We start from the raw sequence: 23645 nt of genomic DNA on the forward strand, positions 1-23645 counted from the left end.
GGTGTTAAGGGTCTCCCAGGGGAGCGGCTCAGGCATGGGAGATCTGGGCTAACATCATTAATTAAACCTTTGATTTCCCCAGAACATTTTGCGTTGCCAGGTCCAGGAGCCAAGAAAACCTCCCAGGGAAGCTCTTATGAGAGAGAATACCGAGTCTCCCGGAGGGACTTGAGCTCCGCGATTGGCAGCGAATGGAGCTCAGTAGGAAAATGTGCCTGGCATACAGCAGGCACAAAATAAATATTTGTGGAAGAGTCAGTTTAATCACATGGAGCTCATTTAGCAAATGGGATTCCCTCCAAGCCACTGGAAGTCCTACATGAGATGATCAGGTGAACCGTTCCCTCTTTCAACAGTTACTGAGCACCTGCTGTTTGCACCCATGGGTGATGGTATGAAGGCTCCAAAGAGATTAGCTTGCCGAATGAATCCCAAGTTCCCGAGAGTATCGGGGGCTCAAAGACATGTTGGGAAGTGTACAGAGGTGAGTCTGAAGGGATTGGCAGGAACCACATCACAAAGGGCTTTGGATTTTTTTTCTTTTTTTTTTTTTTAAAGAGAGAGAGAGCAAGCGGGGGACGGGCAGAGACAGGATGGGCAGAGCAGACTCGGGGCTAGAATTCGCCAACCTCGAGATCGTGTCCTGAGCTGAAAACAAGAGTCAGGCACTTAACCAACTGAGCCACCCAGGCGCCACTAGGACTTTGGATCTAACTGGAGTCTCTGGGTTCATCACTGGAGAAACTCTGAAGGCTTTTATGCATGTGAGTGACACGATCAGCGCTGCATTTCAGAAACATCCTTTCTAATGCCTTGTAGGGAAAGAACTAGAGGGAGACTATTGCTTGACCAAAGAAGCAACGTTCTAGAACTTCTGAAGCCAGGCCTAAAGAGAAGTGGCCGCTCCCGCTTCCTTCCTCTTGGAACCTGGCTGCCGTGCAGCTCCAGCCACGTGGGGGAGAACCAAAGGGCACCCCCCTGGGGGACAGCCAGCTGTGCCCCCCGCGGCAGCCAGTGCCATGTGGTATGCCATCTTGCACGGCCCGGCCCAGCCGAGTGCAGTCGCGGGAGACATCCCTTGGAGCAGGAAGTACACCCAGCTGAGCCCAGTCAACCTGCAAGATCATGAGAAGCAACCACTGAGTCATGGGCGGTTTGTTACACGGGGGAGATAAGCCACACCCCAGGCGGTGGTCACTTCTGCAGGTCAGCACAGAAGGCCTGGCCAGAGCCATCATAGATTTAGGAGTCATCGGCGCCACGGGAATTTGAGGGCCCGGTTGTGGACGAAATCGTCCCCACTCCTTGTCACACGTGCCCAGCACGCATAGAGAACTGCAGACACGGCAAACGCTTGCTGAATTCAACGAAACACTCCACACAATGCAACGCACTGAAAACCGTTGTTTTCTGCTCTAAGACGGTCTTCCTCATGCCTGGAATTCTAATTTCCCTTCACTCCAAGCACAGTGTTTTTATTCCCCCCCTCTCCAGACCAGCTGTGGGCTCCTGGCTACTGCAGGTGACAGTCTTTGTTCATCCAAGATAAGTTCTTTCTCTGAGTGTGACACATGGACTTGGAATCTGCCAGTCTGAGTCTGGGCTCGGGATGACCGGATTTTTCTAGCTGCCCCCCATCCCCTGCCAGCCACAGCTTCCTCATCTGCAAGCGGAGAGCCGCAGATCAGATGAGGTCATAGGGAACCCTAAAGGAGATGCGGAAAGCAGCAGAATTGTGGCGGTCCCCTTCGCCAGGACACGGGCGCAGTCTCCACGCCAGACAGAGACCAATTCCCTTCTCCCCGTCGCCTGCCCCTCACCCTCACCGCATAGCCAACACCTGGCAAATTCGGCAGACCGGAAATCTCCAGCTTTTGTGTGTTTGAAAACCTCCTGGAGGACCCAAGTTCACAGCCTGCTGGGCCAGAGAAGGTGGGGAAGGAAGGGCTGGTAGTCTGGCAAAATCTGTACCCAGATGGAGCCCTGGTTCGCCAGCTCACACGGTGTGGCCTCCGGGAGCTCCCGCCCTTATCGGGGCAAGTGCCCGCCAACAGAAAGCGTGAAGACTGGCCTGGCACAACCCTAAGCTCGCATCCCTCTGGACGCTGGGCTGCGGTTGGGGTGGGGGTCCGGTCACGTGCCGGCGGGAGGGGGTGCGGGTTGACGTGGAGCTGAGTGCGGGCGCACCAGCCTGCTCCGGGCCGGCCTCCTCCTCTGACGTCCTCGCAGCCGTCCCCCCTCCCCGCCCCCCCCCCCACCTCCGGCGGCGGGAGAGCAGCCGGCGCGCCCCGATCCCAGGAGCGGCCCGGGCGGCGGCGGGCGGCGGGCCCGGCCGGGGTAGGTGCGCGGCGGCCGCGGCGGCGGCGGCGGTGGCGGCGGCGGGGACGCGGGCACCATGGTGCTGTCGGTGCCCGTGATCGCGCTGGGCGCCACGCTGGGCACGGCCACCAGCATCCTCGCGCTGTGCGGGGTCACCTGCCTGTGCCGGCACATGCATCCCAAGAAGGGGGTGCAGCGGGAGCGGGACCCGGATCCGGAGAAGGCGAGACCCGGCGTGCTCCGGTCCGCACAACAGGTGAGGGGGGCGGCGCCTCGGCCTCTCCCGGGCGCGGCGGGGTCTCGGCGGCCGAAGCCGCGGGGGAACGGGTTGGGGAGGAGGGGGGGAGCGGTCGCCTTCTTTGCGCCACCGAGCGTGGCGGGGAGGAGGGCGGAGGACGTGCTGGAGCACCCGGTTAGGGGTCCGGAAGGCTTGGGCGCGGGGGGAAGGGTCGGGGAGAATAGTTAGGGGAGGCAGGCTGGGTGGGGGCGCGAGAGGAATGGGGAGCCTAGCGCTAAAGGGGAGGGGTGGGGACGGAATGGGGAGGGGACTTGGGTTGGAACAGGGGCCGGGAGGAGAGTGGAGCGGCTGGGAGGCAACCGCGGGAGGGGGCTGGAGGGTTAGAAGCGTGCAGAATTGGGGGGGGGGGAGAAATGGGGACCGGAGAGAGAAGTGTGTGTGTGTGGTGGGGGGGGGGGGGTGTCTGGAAAAGCACCGGTTTAGCTGAGAAGGGGGAAAGCCACGGGAAAACGAGAGGGGAGGTGGTTGCTGGACCCGTGGGAGTCGGCGGGGGTGCCTGGGGTCTGGGGAGAGGCTGGTGAATCTGGAGGGGCCCCCTCGCAGCAGCCCTCAGCTCCAGCCAGCCAGCCAGGGGGGCTTTGCTGTGCCCTCCCCTAGGATAGCTCCGAAGATGGCCCTGGACCCAGGAGGGCTTTATCCCATGCATTGGCTTGTACCCAGAGCCCTTTGGGCAGGAAATGGGTGGTGTCCCCATTGTACAGTGTGACCCAGGGGGTCTAGGGAAGAGGTTTGGAAGGAGCCCCAGACGGGCTGTGCACTCCAGGAAGCATTCGCCGTGGTGGGGAGTGCAAAATGCCCTCTGGAGAGAACCAGAGAAAGTCCTGCTGGGTGTTTGAGGGAGGCTGGCCCTGGGTCAGGGGCTTGTCTCGATGACTTCCCAAGGCCCTGTAGATTCTTCATAGAGCTTGTAGGTCTGGGAGAGGCACAAGAATGCTATGGTTCCACCTTCCTTTTTCCAATCAATTATTCAAAAGCTCTGAGACTCAGCGCTTGCTCCGGGGCCTTGTGTCAGTCACCGGCTAGTGAGAATGGAAGGAAATGGCTGCTGTCCTTGAGGCACTTACAATCCAAGAAAAGTGACATTGACACTGGCAGGAATGGGAGCCAGCTGGGCATCGAGACATGAGACCCAGAACCATCTGAGGTGGGAGTAGTGGGCTCTCCACCCACCGGGAGTTGAGGGGGTGGGGGAACCCTTCAGAAGTTGTAGCCGGCTGCCTCTCAACCTTCTCTCCCACCCAGCGTTAGGGGAAGACCATTCTGCCTGTCACAGAGGTGGCTCTTCAGGCGCTGTCCCCTCACCTCCCCAGAGAAAAGCACTGGAGAAGGACTGGGTGTAAATGACCTTTGGGATCCCTTCCAACTCTGTTTTAGTCATGACCAGTAGCCCATACAATGGCCAAGAACCTGTTAAAGACAACCGTCTCCTTGGCTCAAACCCCCCCACAACTTCTCAACGAGCATGGAACAAGTCATAGCAAAGCATTACCTGACATGTGCTCTGTGTCAGGCACCGTGCTAAGTGCTCTATTCTTAATGCATTGAACGGCTCAATGAAGGACGTATTTGATGATCCCTACTTAAAGATGAGGAAGCTAAGGCTCAGAGAGGCTAAGTGACTTGCCTGTGGCCACACAGCTAGAGAAGTTTTAGAGCTGGATGGATTCTAGCCAAGCTGGTCTGCTTCTGGAATCCGTGCTTTTAGCCACTCAACTCCCTCACGTGCTTGACCTGGCAGATGTCTCCCTCTCCAGGCCAAGGTTCATGCCCTTCTCCCAATCATCTGAAATCTGACCCTCCCTGGATTTCTGATCCTTCTTAAAGACCCCCCCGCCCCAGCCCCCATGGCCATTTTCCTCTGGCTTTTCACACAGAGCTCCTCCCCATCCCTCAGGCTTCTTTCTGTTTAAAATTTTTTTTTATTGTTTATTATTTTTGAGAGAGAGAGAGAGAGAAAGCAAGCAGGGAAGGGGCAGAGAGAGAGACAGACACACAATCGGAAGCAGGCTCCGGGCTCTGAGCTGTCAGCACAGAGCCCAATGCAGGGCTCGAACTCACAGCCCGTGAGATCATGACCTGAACCGAAATCAGACACTCAACCGACTGAGCCACCCAGGCACCCCCAGGCTTCTTTCTGTTTAAATTTCACCTTCTCGGGAGGATTTTATCTCCTGCCACATGTAACGGAGTACCTCCCCCCCATTACCCTCTTCCCTATTGTTCCTTCCAATTCTTTCATAGCTCTTGTTATAACTGGGTGTGATCTTTCATACCCGCTTACTTTTTTTTTTTTTTTAACGTTTATTTATTTTTGAGACAGAGAGACACAGAGCATGAACAGGGGAGGGGCTGAGAGAGAGGGAGACACAGAATCTGAAACAGGCTCCAGGCTCTGAGCGGTCAGCACAGAGCCCGACACGGGGCTCGAACTCACGGACCGCGAGATCATGACCTGAGCCGAAGTCGGACGCTTAACCAACTGAGCCACCCAGGCGCCCCAATACCCGCTTACTTGTATGTTATTTATTCCCAGCACCTGCTCAGTGACTAGAACCGACTAGGTGTCCAGTAAGAAACGGTGGACAAACAAAGGTATCGCCGTGTCCAGCGACTTGGGACTCTCGCTTGAGTCATTTCTGCACATGTGAGTGCATATGCACCGTGCCTTTGTAACCCTGCGCTCACTCTGTAGGGGCACAGTAAACATTTACTGACACACGAGACCCCTTCCTCCACATTCCCTCATCTGGTTCTCTCGGTGACAAGGATTTGGGCAAGCCGGATGTGGCGCAGGAGGCATCTCACGACGTTGGTTTGGCTGCCGTTGTGCTCAGATTCAGCACTGACCCAGATAGTCAACAGAGAAAACACGGCACAATTGACATTTCCAAATAAGTGAAGGAGGTGGTGTGAGGGGTGACAGATGACAGCGGGGTGATCAAAGTGGCACACGTTGACAAGGAGGGGCGGAGTTGGGGAAGGCTCTTGGAAGGCGTTCTTTGAAAGGAGGGCGCAGGGCTGGGGAACTGGGCTCCAGACGCCCATACACTGAACCGGATGTCTGTAGGATGCGGAGGGACTGCCCGTGACTCCGTAAGTCACTGGTTGTGGTTGCCGGAAAAGTCTCTTGGACGGTTGGGCTCCGAATGGTTGGATGAAGTTGGAGTTTGTAGCGATTTTGAGAAGAACTTGGATGTTTTCCCCTGGGGGTTCTTAACCTGAGGCTCCCCAGACCTCCCCACGGGGTCTGTGGAGAGACATTCAGAGGTTCATGGTCTCGGACAGGAAAAAAGTACATCTTCATTTTCTAACTAACCTCGGTGACAGACACGTAGCATCTCCCCTTAGTAGGAATATTGGCAACACTCTACAGGAGTGTTAACGATATCTGTGACTTGGTCCCCGAGGGAAATCACAGGTAGTTTCAAGGCAACTACAGCTGTAGCATCATGTACGTTTATCGCCAGGTCTAAATCAGGGTGCTTATTAAACCCCCTGCCAGATCCCCTTAGTGAATGAGTGGACGAAGAGGCACCCGTACAGCCGTTTCACGAGCCGATGTGGTTAGACGTTCCTCTGTGGTCCGATGTCTTTTATTTGCACACATTCTTTTTTTTTTTTTTTTAAATTTTTTTTTTTTTCAACGTTTATTTATTTTTTGGGACAGAGAGAGACAGAGCATGAATGGGGGAGGGGCAGAGAGAGAGGGAGACACAGAATCGGAAACAGGCTCCAGGCTCTGAGCCATCAGCCCAGAGCCTGACGCGGGGCTCGAACTCACGGACCGTGAGATCGTGACCTGGCTGAAGTCGGACGCTTAACCGACTGCGCCACCCAGGCGCCCCTATTTGCACACATTCTGAGGAAGTGTCCACGGGGCCTCTCTGGAGAGCTGAAGGAATCCATGGAACAAAAAAGGCCCCGAATCTCTGCTGAGTGGGAGGAGAGGGAGGGCAGAAACCCTCAGTCATCACCTTTCATGCCTCCAGCTGGCTTCAATTCATGGTTTTTCTTCGCTTTTCCAAAATACACACTCTGGACCCTTTGTCCTGCCTCCTGAGACAATCCCTCCCCTTCCCCCCCCCCCCCCCCGGGTGGAGTCCTTTGGGGGACGCGGGAGGTTCAGTCTCACTACATTGTCCGCTCGTGGTCTGGCAGGGTCACCCGGGGACCTCCCTCACTGTTGTCAGCCCAGCTTCCGAAGGTTGGTGATTACGCAGTGACCCGGCAGCTTGCGTGAGGAGACAGAGTGGCGAGCGGTGCGTGTGTGTGCGTGTGCACGCGCGCGTGTGTGTGTGCGCGCGTGTGCGCGTGTGCGTATCTTCCCTTCACCGCTGCTTCAGAATCTACTCAGTGAAAGGTGGCCAGACCCCTTGGTTCCCTCCCCCTGAGTTTCCTCCTCACGCTGGTCTGCACAGGCTTTCACTCCCCCTTACTTCTGGGTCCCTTCAGAGGAAACCCTGTTTTTGGTTAACCTAAGTAATAAAGAGTGAGCAGGGAGAAGCGCCTTCTACCACAGCTCAGAACCCCGGACACCTGTCACTTAGCAGGAGTTGGGGTCCTGTTTTTAGAAAACTTTGGTTTTAGTGTCTGATTTTGCTCCCCACATGGTGCTTGCCTTGTTGCATTCTTTAAAACCATTTTTTAAATGTTTATTTATTTTTGAGAGAGAGAGAGAGAGAGAGAGAGAGAGAGAACATGTGTGGGGGAGGGGCAGAGAGAGAGAGAGGGAGACACAGAGTCCGAAGCAGGCTCCAGGCTCTGAGCTGTCAGCACAGAGCCCGACGCGGGGATCGAACTCGTGAACGCAAGGTCATGACGTGAGCTGGAGTAGGATGCTTTAACTGACTGAGCCACCCAGGCGCCCCACTCCTTTTCTGATTTATGCACTTTTCTTTGTATGGTTACACTCTGGTAAAGTTGTCGTTAAAAGTTTTCACGTTGTCATACACAGTTTGTAAACATTTAGTATCAAGTCACAATTTTCATCACCAGGAGGACTTCCAGGCTGTGAACAAGAGGCACGGCCCTCCTTTTCTTGTGATCCGTCAGATACTACCTCCCTGGCCCCATCTGTTTTCTGCTGTTACTCCTGTGGCCGCCTCCTCCTTGGGACTGGGGCCTCGAGACCATCGGTGTGGCCATGTCAACCCTCCTGTCTTGCCCTCCTCTTCCTTAGACCACCAGAGCAAGTCCTCTCAGATCCCGAATCTAAATTAATACTTATTGAGAGCGAGGATGAACCAGAACCCATATGCTGCATTCATTAGCTAATAAGTTCATTCATTAAAAGTTAATGAGCACACGCTAGGCCCTGGGATACAGCAAGGAGGAGACAGGTGTGTGCTCTTCCTGATAAGTGAGGAGACAGACAACGAAGCCAGCCAGCAAATCGCCATGAATCGTGTTACGCTTCTGTCGGGATAGGCAGGTGCAGGGGCTTGGGAAGCCCTGGGAGAGGGGCATCCCCACCTTCAGCCCAAAGAGCTTTCTCCTGTTCTGGCTCACTGCCTTGGCAAGGTCTCCCCTGTGCCTCGGTGGTCAGAAGAGGCCCCGTGAACCGGTGTGATTCCGGGCTGCTCCACGGTCTGCCCCCCATGCATTCTCACCCTTTTAAAGGATTTGTTTCTCAGCTGATCTCCTGTCTGGCAGACTCTCCAGTTCGTGTCAGTACACAGACAAAAAACTTAGAAGCATCTCCCTAGAGGAGTAAGCACTAACGATGGCATAACCAACGTTTTGCGGGCTCTTTGGGTGCGTGCCGGGCCCTCTTGAGTCATGTTAATTTTGTCCTCACCGTAGCCCTGGGAAATATGCGTCATTATTATTTCCATTTTACAGATGGGAAAAACAGAACACAGCACTCTGAAGTCACACTTGGTGGCAGAGTTGGGAATCAAATTTAGGAAGCCTGGCTCCTGAGCCCACACTTTTGAGCAGGAGGCTGGAGATTAGCAGAAAAGGGCTAGTCACAGTTATACTTGGGCCACTGTGTTTCCCCAGATATGGCATAAAAGTGTCAAAAATACGCATTTTTGCAGGTCAGCTTGAGAAACCTTTCCCCGAGCCTTGGGCGGCTTTGTCTCCTCTTACGTCCATCACGCTTCAGGCACTGGGTGCAGCCCAGGGCCCTCCAGAGAGATTTACACAGTAAACATGTTTGGGCTGGTTGCTTAGCAACATGGAAGACAGGATGAATCTTTCATCAAGAAATTAGCATAGATTATTTGAGAGAGATGAGCACACAGCCACCGGAGACACCAGGCCCTTCCTGATACGATGTGGACCCTAGGTCTCTGTCCCCAATCCCTTCCCTGGGGTCAGGTCCCAGACCATCCCATCCCCCTCCCTTCCTCATTTCTCCTCTGCCCGAGCGTATAAATAATTCAGGTGCCCGGCTCTTCTCTTTGCGTTAACTCCAGGAGTGAAGATTGCTGTATCTTTAGACATTTTCAGGTTTTCAGACACTGGCCCCGGTTACCATCGAGTACCTGGGTTGTAAGAAGGGGAATAGACAGGCCATCAGAACCCCGTGGAAGAAACAGCCAAATGAAAACTCGGAGGGGTGTAAGGCAAAGTCAGAAGGAAGAGGAGGGACCGGTCAGATGGGAAAGCAGCAGAGCCAGAAGACAAAGAGGAGGCAAGATCAAGGGTGACTGGCCGTCCCAGAGTCGGAGACCGGCAGGAGAAATCTGAATCCCATAGACGATCCACGCTATTTGACCTTCCAATCTCCCAGTGACCGCTAACAGTTCGTCTCTCACTTCTTCCCCAGTGTTACTGCATTCACTGTGTCCACAGCTGATTTCTTGCTAACAAACACTGGGAAACGTTGCTTTGAGGTGGAGGAGAATAGCTTCACAGGGATAGGTTTTAAGAACTAAGGGATTCTATAGGGACATGTCAGAATCAACATACACTTGCATACAAAGGGCTCTTTGTAGCCAATCTGTTAAGAAATCAAGTCTTAGTAAATTTCTTTTCTTTTTAAGTTTCTGTCTTTATTTTGAGAGAGGGAAAAAGAGAGGGAGAGGGAGAGAGAGAATCCCAAGCAGGAAATGTGGTGTCAGCACAGACACGGATGCGGGGCTCGATCTCACAAACCGTGAGATCGTGACCTGAGATGAAATCAAGAGTCAGACGCTCAACTGACTGAGCCGCCCAGGCTGTCCGGTGTTTGTAGGTTTCTAAAGGAAAACAGATGAAAAGGGTGGATATATTCCTCCCTCTTGCCTCCATCCTTCTCTCCCTCCCTTGATTATGTTTACTGAACACATACTATGTGCCAGGTACCGTGCTTGGAGATGGGGATACAGTGGTAGCTGCTCCCTCCTCAACAACACAGTGACCCATTCTTATCCCTCATGAAATTTATGTTGTGGTAAAGGAGACCGGAGTTAGAAGAAGAGCCCAGATAAATGAAGATGTGGTTGTGGCAAGTGACCTGAAGAGAAACTTCTAGTGCTAGGAGAGGGTAAGGTGGAACTGACCCAGTCAGGAAGGTCAGGGAAGGCTTTTCTGGAGAGAGTAATGGCCAAGCTGAGAGCTGGACTAGAAAGGAAGTTAATCAGGGCAATGGGGAGGGAGGTGAGGGGCTCCGGAAGAATGCAGCCGTGCAAAGGTCCTGTGACAGAAACCTTACTTAGTGCTTAGGAGGACCTAGCAAAAGGTCAGGGTGCCCAAAAAGCGAGAGCAGGGTGGGGCCTGATGTACAATGAGGCTGGAGAGTGGCCTGAGGCAAGCAGGGCACTAAAGACCAGGGTTCACTCTTTCATTTATTCATTCGTATATCAAACAGTGATCAATGCCCATGTGAGGGGCGCTGGTGATAGGAACGTTACAGTCGTTTTCAAAGCTTTTTTTTTAAAAATAGAGGTGCAATTCACGAACTAGTTTAAAGAGTACAAATCACACTATCAACGTTGTTCTCACCTTCATCCAGCTCTAAAGCATCTTCCTCGCCCCTGAAGAAAACTCTGCACCCATTAAGCAGACACGCTCTCTATTTCTCTCTCTTCTCCAGTCCCTGGCAACCACCAATCTGCTTTCTGTCTTCAGGCATTCACCTATTTGGGACGTCTGACATATTTAGAATTGTTCAAACATGCGACCCTTTGTGTCTGGCTTTTTTCACTTCGTATAATGTGCTCAAGGTTCATCCATGTTGTGACCTGTATCAGAACCTTATTTTTTGTGGCTGAATAATGTCCCGTGATATGGATATCCCCAGCTGGTGGACGCCTGGCCCTCTCTGTGTGGAATGGCCATTACAGTGAACCTACAAGGGCACACCTATAAAAACATTTCGTTGCTCATGAGTCTTCTGCGAGGAGTGCTGGGTGTGGCAGCCCTTGGCTCCCTTCTTGTACTAGCCTGTTTGCACCTGCTGCCCCACCCTTTAAATACACTGCGTGTGATCACTGTCGTGCTCCTCACCCTCTCCCCCCCGGAACTTTAGCCCTTCATGGGTCCCAGTCGGCTTCACTCACGTACCTGGGGGGTCCTACAAACCCAGGTCCAATCGAGGTGCTATTTACTATCTTTCCATATCATCTCCTTATGTATTCACGTTATCAAGGCCAGTGCGATTCCAGGAGGAGGGGCCTTGGTCCCCTACGGTATTAATTGGCTACACACATGTGCAAACCTTCCCACCGAGGCGTTTCCTGAGTGCTAATTAAGTGAAGGGTGTTTTAATTGATTTATAGTATAGAAAATTCCTGAGAGATTTTTTTTTTTTTTTTACATGATGTTTAAGGGTGTTAGAGTGGTATTTTGGGACGTGGATTGAGGTTTTTGGGTGGATTTGGAATGCATTAAAACTTGTCTCATTTAACAGAGTACGAGTGACTGCTCTCTGAAAATGGCTGGCCAGCGTGTTTTCATGAACAGATTAGAGTCAAATAGCTAGTCGTTGCATACATGAATACGAATATGAATAGATACTGGGGCGCCTGGGTGGCGCAGTCGGTTGAGCATCCGACTTCAGCCAGGTCACGATCTCGCGGTCCGTGAGTTCGAGCCCCGCGTCGGGCTCTGGGCTGATGGCTCGGAGCCTGGAGCCTGTTTCCGATTCTGTGTCTCCCTCTCTCTCTGCCCCTCCCCCGTTCATGCTCTGTCTCTCTCCCTGTCCCAAAAATAAAAATAAAAAACGTTGAATATGAATAGGTACAAAGGGGAGGAGCAGCCTATGGGAATTTTGCGAAGTTGAATCTCCCTCCGACTGGCGTAGACGTCAGGGTACTTTGATGTATTTCATGGGCGCCCCACTCCCTGCCCCCCATTCATTAAGTCCCAGATGGACTGTTTCTTTGTAGAGAAAACTGAGCAGGACTGGCAGATGGCCAGAGATGTGAGGAGAAATGTTGAATGGCTGCCTGAGTCAGAGGATGGATGGATGGATGGATGGATGGCCTCCATTCTCTTGGCTAATATCGGAGACAGTTTAAAAACCTTCAGCTGCGAAGCCAATGGGCTAATGCCCACGAAGACAGCGTTTTACCTGAAAAAGCATCATATACCACAGTTTTGGACGTGCTGCTAAAAAAATTATGAAGAGAAACGAGCACGGCTCTTACCTTGCAAGTGGACGGACCCTTTAAGTAGCACCGTGACTTGAGCTGCCCTTTGTTCGACAGCCTCATCGCCAAACACGCGGAAACAGAGAACAGAAAGGAATGAACGTCCGCAGAACCGCTCCACGGTAGACTTGCGTTTGATTCTGGATGGCCACCGGAATTAGCGGGCTTCGTAACGATCCAGGGTTTTGAGATCACTTGAAAGAGGAAATTGCCTCTTCGGATCAAAATGTTCACTTTATGAGCAAGCTGCTGAGATACAATAGGCAGCCGATTAGGCAGAGACCCCAAACCTGAATTTGAATTCCTCCTCCACCATTTTTTGGGCTCAATGGCCTCGACCGTCCTGATTCCCGCTTTTCTCCTCGACAAGCAGGGATGGTGATAAGGTTCTCTCAGGTCATATTCAAGACTAAATGAGATGACTTTTGAAAGCACCCGACAGACTGAGCACCTGGAGCTACTCAGGGTATATTTTAAGCATCTCCAAGTCATTTTCTTATTTATCTTTTGCGAAAGCAGTGACTGGAGTGTAGGCTTACCATGTAGGAAAGACAGAGTCCGTTAAAAACATTCCAGATGTGAGACATGAAAAGGCTTCTGTGAGGATGGGAAGGAGAGCACGAACATTCCACTTCTAGGATACTCTCATTCATTCTAAACATACCTCTGGATCACTCACTATACATAAGGCACTGAGCCCTGGGGACGACACTGCAGGAACCAGACAGACAACGTCCTTGACCTGTAGCTCGGATTCTAGCAGTAGAGATGTTCATCACACCAGTTGTCTACAGCTGTGTTAGGCGTGCCAGGGGTGGCAGGAGTCTTCCCAAGAAGTGAGAGCTGATTACTGCTCTGATCGTCAAGATTTTTGGACTCCTTTCAGTAAAAAAAAAATTTTGAGCGTGTACATTATACGTGCATATCTAATTCTTTATAAGCATATATATACTTAAACATATGTTACTCTACCAACATATCATGTGCCTAATAAAACATGCACAAGATGGACCTTTCAAAACAATGAAATAAAAATAAATTATGAAATGAAATTCTGTTATTTTCTCCGCACACCCCAAATGAACGGTCTTGCACATCCCTGTGACAGGTAGTGGTATTTTTACGAGGTGAAGGTGTTGGGGATGACATTTGAAGTCTTCTAGGCATGGGGCATGTGCAAAGGCCCTGTGGAAAGAAGAAATACCACTCAGGAGGGACTGGATGAAGGTCGAAGTGGGTAGAGTGTAAAGGTCACGGGAGGGAGTAGAGTGAAGGAGGCAGTCAGACTAAGGCAGGGCTACCCAGGGTCTTCTGGGCCACCAGGACTGTTTGGATGTTTATACCAAGAGCAGTGGAAGCTATGGAAAGATCTTCAGTAAGGTGAATATGGCCTAATGGCCATATTAGGGCTGTGAAACTATCCTTCCAGATGGGAAAGAGTGGAAACAGAGACCAAGGGAAGCCTTGGAGAAAAACTACGTTGGTTTGGGCCGCTATGATGGTGGCAGATGTTTAGGAAATAGATCGACAGGCTTTGCCTATCGGTTGGGTGTGGGTTTCAGGAAGAGGGAGGAGTTTGTGGTGACACCTGAGGTTTTCACTTACCCCACTGGGTGGTGGTAGCAATTAGCGAAACAGGGAACCCTCAACAAAAATGAGGTCATGGGCTTGAAGTCACGAGCTCACTTGTGTGCAGGGAGAGCACCAGGAGTCTTTGTGCTTTCTGCACGGAGATGTCCATGGTGCCAGTGGCTGGGCACGTCCGGAGCTCACAGTACGGCTGTGACGTATACGGGGGAGCTGAAGATGTGTGCTGGGGAGTCGTCTGTCGTAAGCAGCAATCACAGCCAGGAGCATGGTTGAGACCACCCAGGAAGAGAGCAGAATGAGGGGGAAAAGCGCCTGGGAAGTCCTGACGGACATCAGCATTTCATTTGCCAGAGGAGTGGCCAGAGAGGAAGGAGGAGAGCCTGGAGAATGGAATGTCAGAAGAAGAAGAACAAGAGAAAAAGCTTTTTAAGAGGAAGGGAATCACCCACGGAGAACCTGCCACCGGAAAGTCAAGTCAGATAAGACTGAAAAAATCCATAGGAATCAGAGGGTGAAGGTCATCAGTGACCTCGGAGACTAACAGTGACCTTCAGTGGCTGATGGGTCCCTTTGGGAGTGGCTTGCTGCATGGATGGAGAGTGAGCAAATGAGGAGAGTACCAAGCACAGGCGATTCTTTTGAGACGCCTGGCCGGGCAGAGAGGGTGAGGACAGTGGCTGATCAGGGGACAAGAAGTCAGTGCAGTGTTGAGCACATTTAAAAACAGGTGGGGAGGGGCGCCTGGGTGGCTCAGTCGGTTAAGCGTCCGACTTCAGCCAGGTCACGATCTCGCGGTCCGGGAGTTCGAGCCCCGCGTCGGGCTCTGTGCTGACAGCTCAGAGCCTGGGGCCTGTTTCCGATTCTGTGTCTCCCTCTCTCTCTGACCCTCCCCCGTTCATGCTCTGTCTCTCTCTGTCTCAAAAATAAATAAACATTAAAAAAAAAAAAAAAAACAGGCGGGGAGGGGCAGGCTGAAAGAGAAAGGTGAGCATTCAAGAGAGAGGAGGAGAGAGAGACGGAAAATAGCTGAGGCCGGGCTCCCGCAAATAGCACGGGGACGGGGGCAAGGCTCGGAAGGAAGGACTGGTCTTGGAGGGGGAGAGCGAGGGGTGCACCTCCCAAGGCATAACAGGACAGGGAAGCCACAGCCTGGGCTGTGTCCAGCCAGGGTTTACGTGAATGGATCTCCATTCTCTTGGCTTCCTTTTTGTCGGTAGAAGAAGCCCGAGGCAACAGAGAGATTCCAAAATGTGGGCTCGGGGCAGGAGTTAGGGAAACAGTAGGATTGCCAGGCGGGGCCGGGAGCCATTTTGAGGTTGTTGACCATGAATTGTTCATGGAACCTCCCCAGGTGCAGGACGGTTGGGGGCAGGCATTGTGCTGTAGCGAGTTCACCAATGGTGGGGTTTTACCACACGGCATCAGGGAAGGACGGGAAGATGGGGGGCGGGGGGTCTTTAGACTCCAAAAGGTGTTGTTGAAATGATGGACCACAGAATCAAATTGGGAAGGTTGGAGAGTGAGGGCCATGTGCCCAACAGGGTCAAAGGTGCCAGAGGGATCCTTAGTGCCCTCACGAGGCCAGCAGGGGGCCGATGAGGGCCAAGTGGTAGAGTGAGTCATTGATGGCCTTCAATTGTTAAGAAGACCCACGAGTCGGCACCTGGTGAAGTCAGCAGTTGCCTGCCCTGTGGTGTTTCTGGAGTTCTTCACTTCGGGAAAACGTGAGACTCTAAGAAAGGCGCGCCTCGAATCCATTACCTCGAAGGGCCACCGGAGGGACCGGGCAGGGCACTTGCCGCGGTGAGCTGAACCTGTGGCTTGGTGTCCGGAAGGCAGGGTTGAGGCCGCTGCTGTGTTTGTAGTTCCCTGGGCCACTGCGTGAGCTCCAGGCAATGAACACAGCTGCACAGGTTGTCCCCGGCGGAGTCACATCGGGGCCCCCCGCTTCCTCGGGAACAGAGGAGGATGGTGACTCTGACTGTGGCCACCACTGGAAACCAAGCTCCTATAACTCCACCAGGCAGCCTTTGGGGGGGCTGCACGAGTTGCAACAGTGCACGAAATGACTCTTGGATGAACAAGGGGTATTAATAATTCAGTTGTCGTTGAAATGACTCTAGTAAAATATTTGATGTCACTTGCTAGATGAGTGAGGACAGGAAGTGCTGGGCTTCCAGATCCAGTCCGCCCCTGGCCTGCTGTGGGATGGCACGCTCCTGACCTCGCCTGTCTGTGCCTCAGTGTGGCCATCTGTTAACTGTGTCATTGTCACTGAATTGTGGGGATTAAATCACATAATCCAGGTAAGGCAGTGCCCGGAACTGAAGTGCCGGCCTGGAAATCATCCCTTTGCATCCGGACCACTCTCCGCACCCTCCTCCCCTACCTGCCACTCCCGCCCAAACCCGCCCCCATTTCCCAACCTCCCCTCCCATGCCCGGCTACTCCTGGCTCCAGCATATTCTCCATCCCAAGGTGTTTTCCTTAAACTCCCACACTCTCCTCGATGACCTAGTTCGTGACTTCTGTTCCCGCCCAAACCCTTACTGATAAGGTACTCAGTAAACGTTTGCTATTATTACCGAACCTAGTAATTAATAAGAAGAGAGGTAGAGTCTGCATCAGAGGGAGGGTGTACAAATGGGCGAAGGTCAGGGGCAATGATGATAAAGCCCGGTTTGCACAAGGCTTGATGTTTAGAAACTGCTTTCATTAGCCTCTAGCAGGGTTTCCCTTTGGTCCAGCCTCCAGCATGATTTCCCTTTGGTCCAGCCTCCAGCATGGTTCCCTTTGGCCCAGCCTCCAGCATGATTTCCGTTGGGTCCAGCCTCCAGCATGGTTTCCATTTGGTCCAGCCTCCAGCATGGTTTCCCTTTGGTCCAGCTTCTAGTGTGGTTTCCCTTTGGTCCAGCCTCCAGCAGGTTTTCCATTTGGTCTAGACTCTAGCATGATTTCCATTTGGTCCAGCCTCTAGCAGGGTTTCCCTTTGGTCCACCCTCCAGCAGGGTGCTCTGCACATCTTGAGGCGTCTGAGACGTGCTTGGTCAAACAGACACATCCGTGGGTAGGAAAGTTCAGCTGTTTTTCTCATTTCCAAAAGCTTGCAACGAGCTGAGCAAAACTGTTTGACGTGTGTAGTAACTTAGAGCCAAATATCTGATATCACTGACCTTCCACGGTCCAATCATATTTTCGTGACCATTGGTAGATCGCTGGAATGTGGGCCCATGTGACACCGGAGGGAGGGCCAATAGGTTAGCGTCCCGTTTGAAAGTTAACGGCTGCGGCTGATACTCCCCGGCTTGGAGTCTGCCCGGATGACCGCGGGGAGAGCAATGTCAGAAGCAGCCCTCTCGCCCTGTCCTTTGCCATCTCTCACAAAAGTCGCACAGGAGAGTCAACCTGTTGCCTAAACACTTCCACGGCTGTGGATATTCAGTGACGCTCAGGAACGATGCCCTTTTAAGAAAGGAGACCCGAGGGGCGCCTGGGTGGCGCAGTCGGTTAAGCGTCGACTTCAGCCAGGTCACGATCTCGCGGTCCGTGAGCTCGAGCCCCGCGTCGGGCTCTGGGCTGATGGCTCGGAGCCTGGAGCCTGTTTCCGATTCTGTGTCTCCCTCTCTCTCTGCCCCTCCCCCGTTCATGCTCTGTCTCTCTCTGTCCCAAAAATAAAAAAAACGTTGAAAAAAAAGAAAGGAGACCCGAGAGGCAGTGATGGACGTACCTTCCCCTTTCCGCAGCTCTCTTAGACTCCTCGTCCCTACACGTGGCTCCACCAGGGAGGACTGTGGAATCTTCCTTGGGGACTTGTCCCGCGTGCTGCTTTCATTTTTCCCTTGAGACAGGTATACCCTGGCCCGGCCCCTCGCTTCCTCTCACGTGGCTCCGAGCTGGCCTTCTCGCCTCCGGTCCCTCCCGCATGCCCCTGCTCCTCTGATTTACTGAAAATAATGCTCCTGTCCTTGTCCTGTTCACAAGCTGCCCGAGTCTCTCCACTGTTTATAAACTAGGATTCGGAATCTTTTGCCGGGTATTCGAGACCCTTCATGACCTGGCCTCACCATTCCTTTGCAAATCCATTTCTCCAATCCCAGTGTTTCTCTTTGGCTGGTTTGCTAGATACCCCATGCCTCGAGTGTGCACCCCTCTGTGCCTGCTGCTCTGCTCTGTTTGAACTCCCCCTGCCTCTCCTATCCATGACTGTCCCTCCTTCAGGAAGCCTTCTCTGGCCTCACTAATGATAAGGACCTCTTCCATAGTCTTTTATATAGCACATAGTCTAGACATATGGCCCTTTAAGATTACCTTTTATACTTAGTTTTCTTTGTATAACTATGCGTCAGGGAAAGCATATAGCTTTCCCCTCGTATACCAATTTCTACTAATTTGTAGTCGCTTCCTAGAGCCCTGAGCAGAGCAGGAAATAATGCTTTAACTGATTAGTCATGTCTGCTGAACTCTCTCCTGAGTTCTTCTAGGATAAGCAATTCATATTCCTGTTTATGGAATATCTCATCTCCACCATGGCATGGTAAACTTCCTGAGGGCAGGGACTTATTCGTGGATCTTCCATGGTTTTAAGGGTGGGTAAATACATAGTGGGTGACAGGTGTGTGCTGATTTCTGCTTTATTGGGTAGAAATTGGAGGGTTTGGGCTTAAAACCAAAATATAAGGATAATCTAGTAAAACGGTCCCTGTCCTGTTTTGAAGGCACACTTTAAAACTTGGCTGTCGTTTAAACTACCAGGTTGGAAAATGATGTGCTTTCCAAGTGTCTGCACAGAAGTGGGTGGATGTCTTCAGTTAGTGGCTCTCTCTACTTCTATTCCACGCTGTATCACTTTTGATGGATGATATTCACATGCTCAGGGGTTCTACCGAATTTACCTCCTTTCTCTCCCACTAAGAAAAGCTTATAAGAATGCAGATGCGTGAAGGAGGTATCATTATAAGAATAACCTTGAATGTGCTCTGATTTTTTAAATGGGTTAAAAAAAAAAAAACTAGCATCAAATTTTAGTACCTTAGCTTTTGTTTGTAATATATTGGCTTAACGACAAGGTTAAAAATTGTTGCCTTTGTCCATAGTTTCATCAATTGTCAAGCATTATAGAATCAAAACATCCTATTGCTGTTCACAAAGAAGATTTTGAATTCAATGTCAAGAAATTGCATATAACCAGATTTCTCAGACTTAAAAAAATTTTTTTTAATGTTTATTTATTTTTGAGAGAGAGAAAGAGAGAGAGAGAGAGAGAGAGAGAGAGAGAGCATGAGGATGGGAGGGGCAGAGAGAGAGAGGGAGACAGAAGCTGAAGCAGGCTCCAGGCTCTGAGCTGTCAGCACAGAGCCCGAGGTGGGGCCCAAACTCACGAACCATGAGATCATGACCTGAGCCAAAGTTGGCCGCTGAAGCCCCTGGGAAACCAATACAGTGGTGGGGGAGCAGGTGGAAATTCTGAAAGATAAAGGCCGGCTGAGATTGTGCTCTGAGTCAAACCCATTGCCAACAGCCCTGCTATGGCGGCTGCAAAATAGAGGATAGGATGGAGTGGATGGGGTGGCAAGACTGAGTTTGAGCCCCAGACTAGAGGGCTTTTCTCTGACCTTTAAAACATCCTGACTTTGAAATAACACTTATGACCGATGTCGATTACATGAGGTTACAACATAGTCTTGGTGTTGTCTTGGCTCATGGCACAAATGAAACACATTTTCTGTGCAAAGAATGTCAAGCCCAGACTCAAAACTGAGAGCAGTAACAAAGCGGATGCCCAAACGTCCAGACGGTTCATTAAAAAAAAACCCAGACAACCGCGTGGGGATGGGAGTGGGGTTATTATCAGTCTAACGATAGGGAATGTGCCGGCAAATCAAAAGCAACTAGGCTGGGCATTTCCACTTCCACCTGTTGATGGGTGGCATCCAAAGACAGCCCCCAGGGAACCATGTCATGTAGTGTCGTGATAGCAGCACTGGCTTTGGGTGCACTTGGCTTCCAAGTCCAGGGCGGTCGTATACTGGCTATAGGATCCTGGACAAGTTGCGAATTCTCTGAGCCCCAGTTTCCTCCTTTGTAAAGAACTGGGCTGTTTTTATTTATTAAAATTCGGGTGTAGAATAGAGAAACTATTGGGCACTTCCCTATAGGGTTGTGTGAGGCTCAACTACAGTGAGGTCTGTAGTGCTTCGAGAAGCATCTGGTACATAGGCAATGGTCAAGAGGCGGCAGCCATATTGCCCTTTCGGGCATCGTGATGTGACTAATGAAGCCAATGCAGGACCACCCGTGAGAAGTACATCTCTGGGCAGGAGCTTGCCATGTGGCGGCTTCCAGTCCCACCGATTGGTTTTGTTTTGTGAATTCTGTTTACTCTGGAGATGTTGGGAGATTGGCAGAAGTCATTGTCCCTCCTCTTCTCGCGGGGTTTTAAGCCTTAGCTGTATCCACTGGTCTCTGACCACACTCAGACTTTCAAGCCACAGCCTTGGTCCGGAATGCCCTTCTCCCATCTCTCCTCCATCAAACTGCTGTCCCTACTTCAGGGAGCGCCCAACTCAAAGTCAGAGCCTCTGCATCTTCCTGAAAATCTCCCTTCAATGCACACAACCCACCCCGAGATAGCGATTGGTCGAATGAATGAATGGATAGCTGGCGTCAGAGGGCAGAGGTGGGCATGCGCTTGGGTTCGAATCCCAGCTCTGTATCCAGTTAACTGTGTGACTTCAGCCGTAAGTCCTCTGTGCCTCAGTGTCCTCCTCTGTAGAGTGGGTATAATAACAGCCCCTCCTTCATGAGGTTGTGGGGTTTAAATGGAGGTAAAATGCTTACACCTCTATCCAGCACATGACTAACGTTCGATACGATTTTTGCCCCCAAATTTTAGCTCAGAAAACCTTTCCTGACCCTCACATTTTTAGTGGACACCACTTCCCCTCCCACCCACCCCCCCTCACCATCTGTCCCTGAGATTGCTTTTTTCCGCATCTAATGGTTTCTTGCTTTCTGCCTCGCTGGCGACGCTCACTCTACAAGGGAAATGACTGGATGGTGTTGTTCCTGCAGTTGACCGGCATCTAGAGATTTAACAAATGACTGAATGAGTGACCACCAGCAGAGACAGGGTTTGCCCAGGGCTGGCTGCTATTTTCAGTTATGTCTCATTCTTCCCCGGTTGAGAGGCACATTTACCCAACTGACGGCAAGGCTGGTTCCGGGACAAACCTCCTGGTCTGTTGCCTTAGATACCAGGGAGGAGACAGGGAGTGTCCCCGTTAACCACAAACTAAGCTTTCTTGATTTTAAAATAACAAAGGAGGGGAAAGAAAGGTAGCGGGCGAGTCCCAAGGGAAGGGGATTTGAAAAGGGATTGGGGCACCGAAGAGGATGTATTGGAAGGGATAATGAGAGACCAGAAGTGGCTGGGTCACCATGGAAACGCTGTGTGGCGCCTGGACCGGAAGACAAGCTGCTGCTTCAAAGTGAATTTCAACTTTGCAGCTTGGAAGTACACGCTCCCCCGGGGCCCGACCCTGTGGACTTGCCCGTAAGCCTCTAAGACGTAGAGATTTGGTATCAGCGGTTTTCGTGGAGCGGGAGATCTACCACAAGTAACTGTGGGCGCCGAGGGACCTCGCTGAGAAACGGGGAGTTTGTGCCCAGGGAGCAGCTCACCGCACAGGAGGACATTACTATACCCATCCTACCTGGATCTCTGGGGGGGTTCCAAAACCGGGGTGTCCCCCCAGGGGCCACAGGGACGCCCCCCCACATCGCAGTCAGGCTGGGGAGCTTGTTAGACATGCATGTTCCCCAGGCTCTACCTAAGACCTCTCAGCCAAACCTCTGGGCCTTGGGGTTTCAGAAAAATCTGAATTTTTTACTTCCGCAGGTGGGAATTAGATGCACCCAAGTGTGGGAAGCAGTCGTAACAACCCCATTCCTCTGACTGAAGGGTACGCAGGGGCAGGGGCGGGGGAAGGGGCTGCGTAGTGGGGCCATCCAGTGGCCTGGGCATGAGTCTATGTGGCAGGAAGACACCAGTGAGCAGTAAAGTATGGCTGGAGATGCGAGGAGATGGAGAAAGGGGCTGGAAGCAGGGCAGAGCGGCTCAGCGCCGGGCTCTGGAGTGAGTCACTCTGGGTTTGAATCAAGCCCCCAGGGCTCACTAGTTGTCAGTGCAACCTCATCTGGAAAATGGGATTGATCCTAGTAGCACTTCCTAATAAGGTTATATGGGGACTCAGTGAGCTCATATCTGAACAGTGCCGGGCGCAGGTGGGCACAACCACAAGGTGGAAGAGGCTGGGACTCCAGGTTTGGAGAAGAGCTAGTAGACCCTTTAAGACTGTAAGAAATCAGCTTTTGTTATGTTCAGCCATTTATGTGTGGGGCCTGTTTGTTACACGGCAGTCGGCCTTGCCTGACTAATACAGGGCTGGTAACAAGTAGCCCGTCAGCCGTGAAGCTTCAACCAGTTGTGGGTGTGTGCAAGGATGCCCTCTGCAGGGAATGGGCTGTGGGGATCAAGCCTTTGGGTTGGTGAAGAGCCTCTGTGGCTGCACCCCAAATTCTCTCTGGGAGAGTTCTCTATATGATTGGAAGGAAAGCCCAGACAGAGGGCCATTCCCACTCACCGACTCAGCCTCTAGGAGTAGTCCTTTCCTGGAGACAAAAAGACTATTGCTGCCCATTAACTTCTAGCTTGACCTAATGGACTTACTGCCCGTTGTCCAGACATTAGGGACCCTAATGTCTACTAGGGGAGAGCGTGTGTGTGTGTGTGTGTGTGTGTGTGTGTGTGTGTGTGTATCTATATCCATCTCGGTCTTTCTATCTAAATTATTAGTGGGGTACAGTTTGCATGCAGTGAAATGCACATATTCTAAGCGTATAGCTTAATTAATTTTGACAAATATTTATACCATAGTCTGTAACCGCACCCTCTGACATGCCTCTGACCATGCCGTTCCCCCAGAGGCAACCACTGTTTTGATTTCCATCCCCAGCGATGCATTTTCCATGTTCTAAAAACCACATGCAAATCGATGTTTCTCAACCTCTGCACCGCTGCCATTCTGGGTTGGATAATTCTTTGTTGCAGGGAGCTGGCCTGTGCACTGGAGGATGGTTAGCGGCATCCCCGGCCTCTACCCAAGGAACAGCCTCCGCCCGCCAGCAAAATGTCTCCCGACCTTGCAGATGTCCCCTGAGTTAAGATATCCGTTGAATGCTGCAGGATATGTTCTTCTGCATCGTGCCTTCTCTTGCTCAGCACGTTTTTGTGATTTTTTTCTGTGCTGTCGGTGTACCCGTCATTCATTTCTTTTCACTTTTGAGGAGTATTCCGTCATGAAAAGAAGCCACCATTTATTTATTCATTTTCCTGTTGATGGACACCTGGGTGGCTCCCAGTGGGGAGCTACTATGAGTAAAGTTACCATCAGTATTCATGGGTGAGTCTTTGTGTAAACGCGTATTTTCATTTTCCTTGGCTGGATGCCCAGGAGTGCAACTGCTGGGCCATAGGGTAGACAGAAGTTTAACTTGTAAGAAAGTACCACTTGTCCAAAGTGGTTTACTATTTTCCCTTCCAAGCAACGTATGAACCTCCCCATTGTTTCCCGTCCTTGCCGACACTTACGGTTGTCGTTCTTTATTTTAAAAATGTGTGTCTAGGGGTGCCTGGGTGGCGCAGTCGGTTAAGCGGCCGGCTTCAGCTCAGGTCACGATCTCGCGGTCCGGGAGTTCGAGCCCCGCGTCGGGCTCTGGGCTGACGGCTCGGAGCCTGGAGCCTGTTTCCGATCCTGTGTCTCCCTCTCTCTCTCTGCCCCTCCCCCGTTCGTGCTCTG

At 51.8% G+C, this 23645-nt stretch overlaps 1 protein-coding gene across 1 annotated transcript in view; it reads left to right on the forward strand.

Moving 5' to 3' along the window:
• The first annotated feature begins 2312 nt into the window (after window positions 1-2312).
• The window catches only part of SYT13 (synaptotagmin 13), a 42650-nt gene continuing 21317 nt past the window's right edge, over window positions 2313-23645 (forward strand). The window contains exon 1 of the mRNA XM_086677610.1: window positions 2313-2575. Coding sequence (XP_086533736.1) covers window positions 2396-2575 — 180 coding nt within the window. The 5' untranslated portion in view covers window positions 2313-2395. The remainder of the gene's footprint in view (window positions 2576-23645) is intronic.

This window comes from Puma concolor, chromosome D1 (genome assembly GCF_028749965.1).
Source record: "Puma concolor isolate L17-30 chromosome D1, mPumCon1.1.hap2, whole genome shotgun sequence".
NCBI lineage: Eukaryota > Metazoa > Chordata > Mammalia > Carnivora > Felidae > Puma > Puma concolor.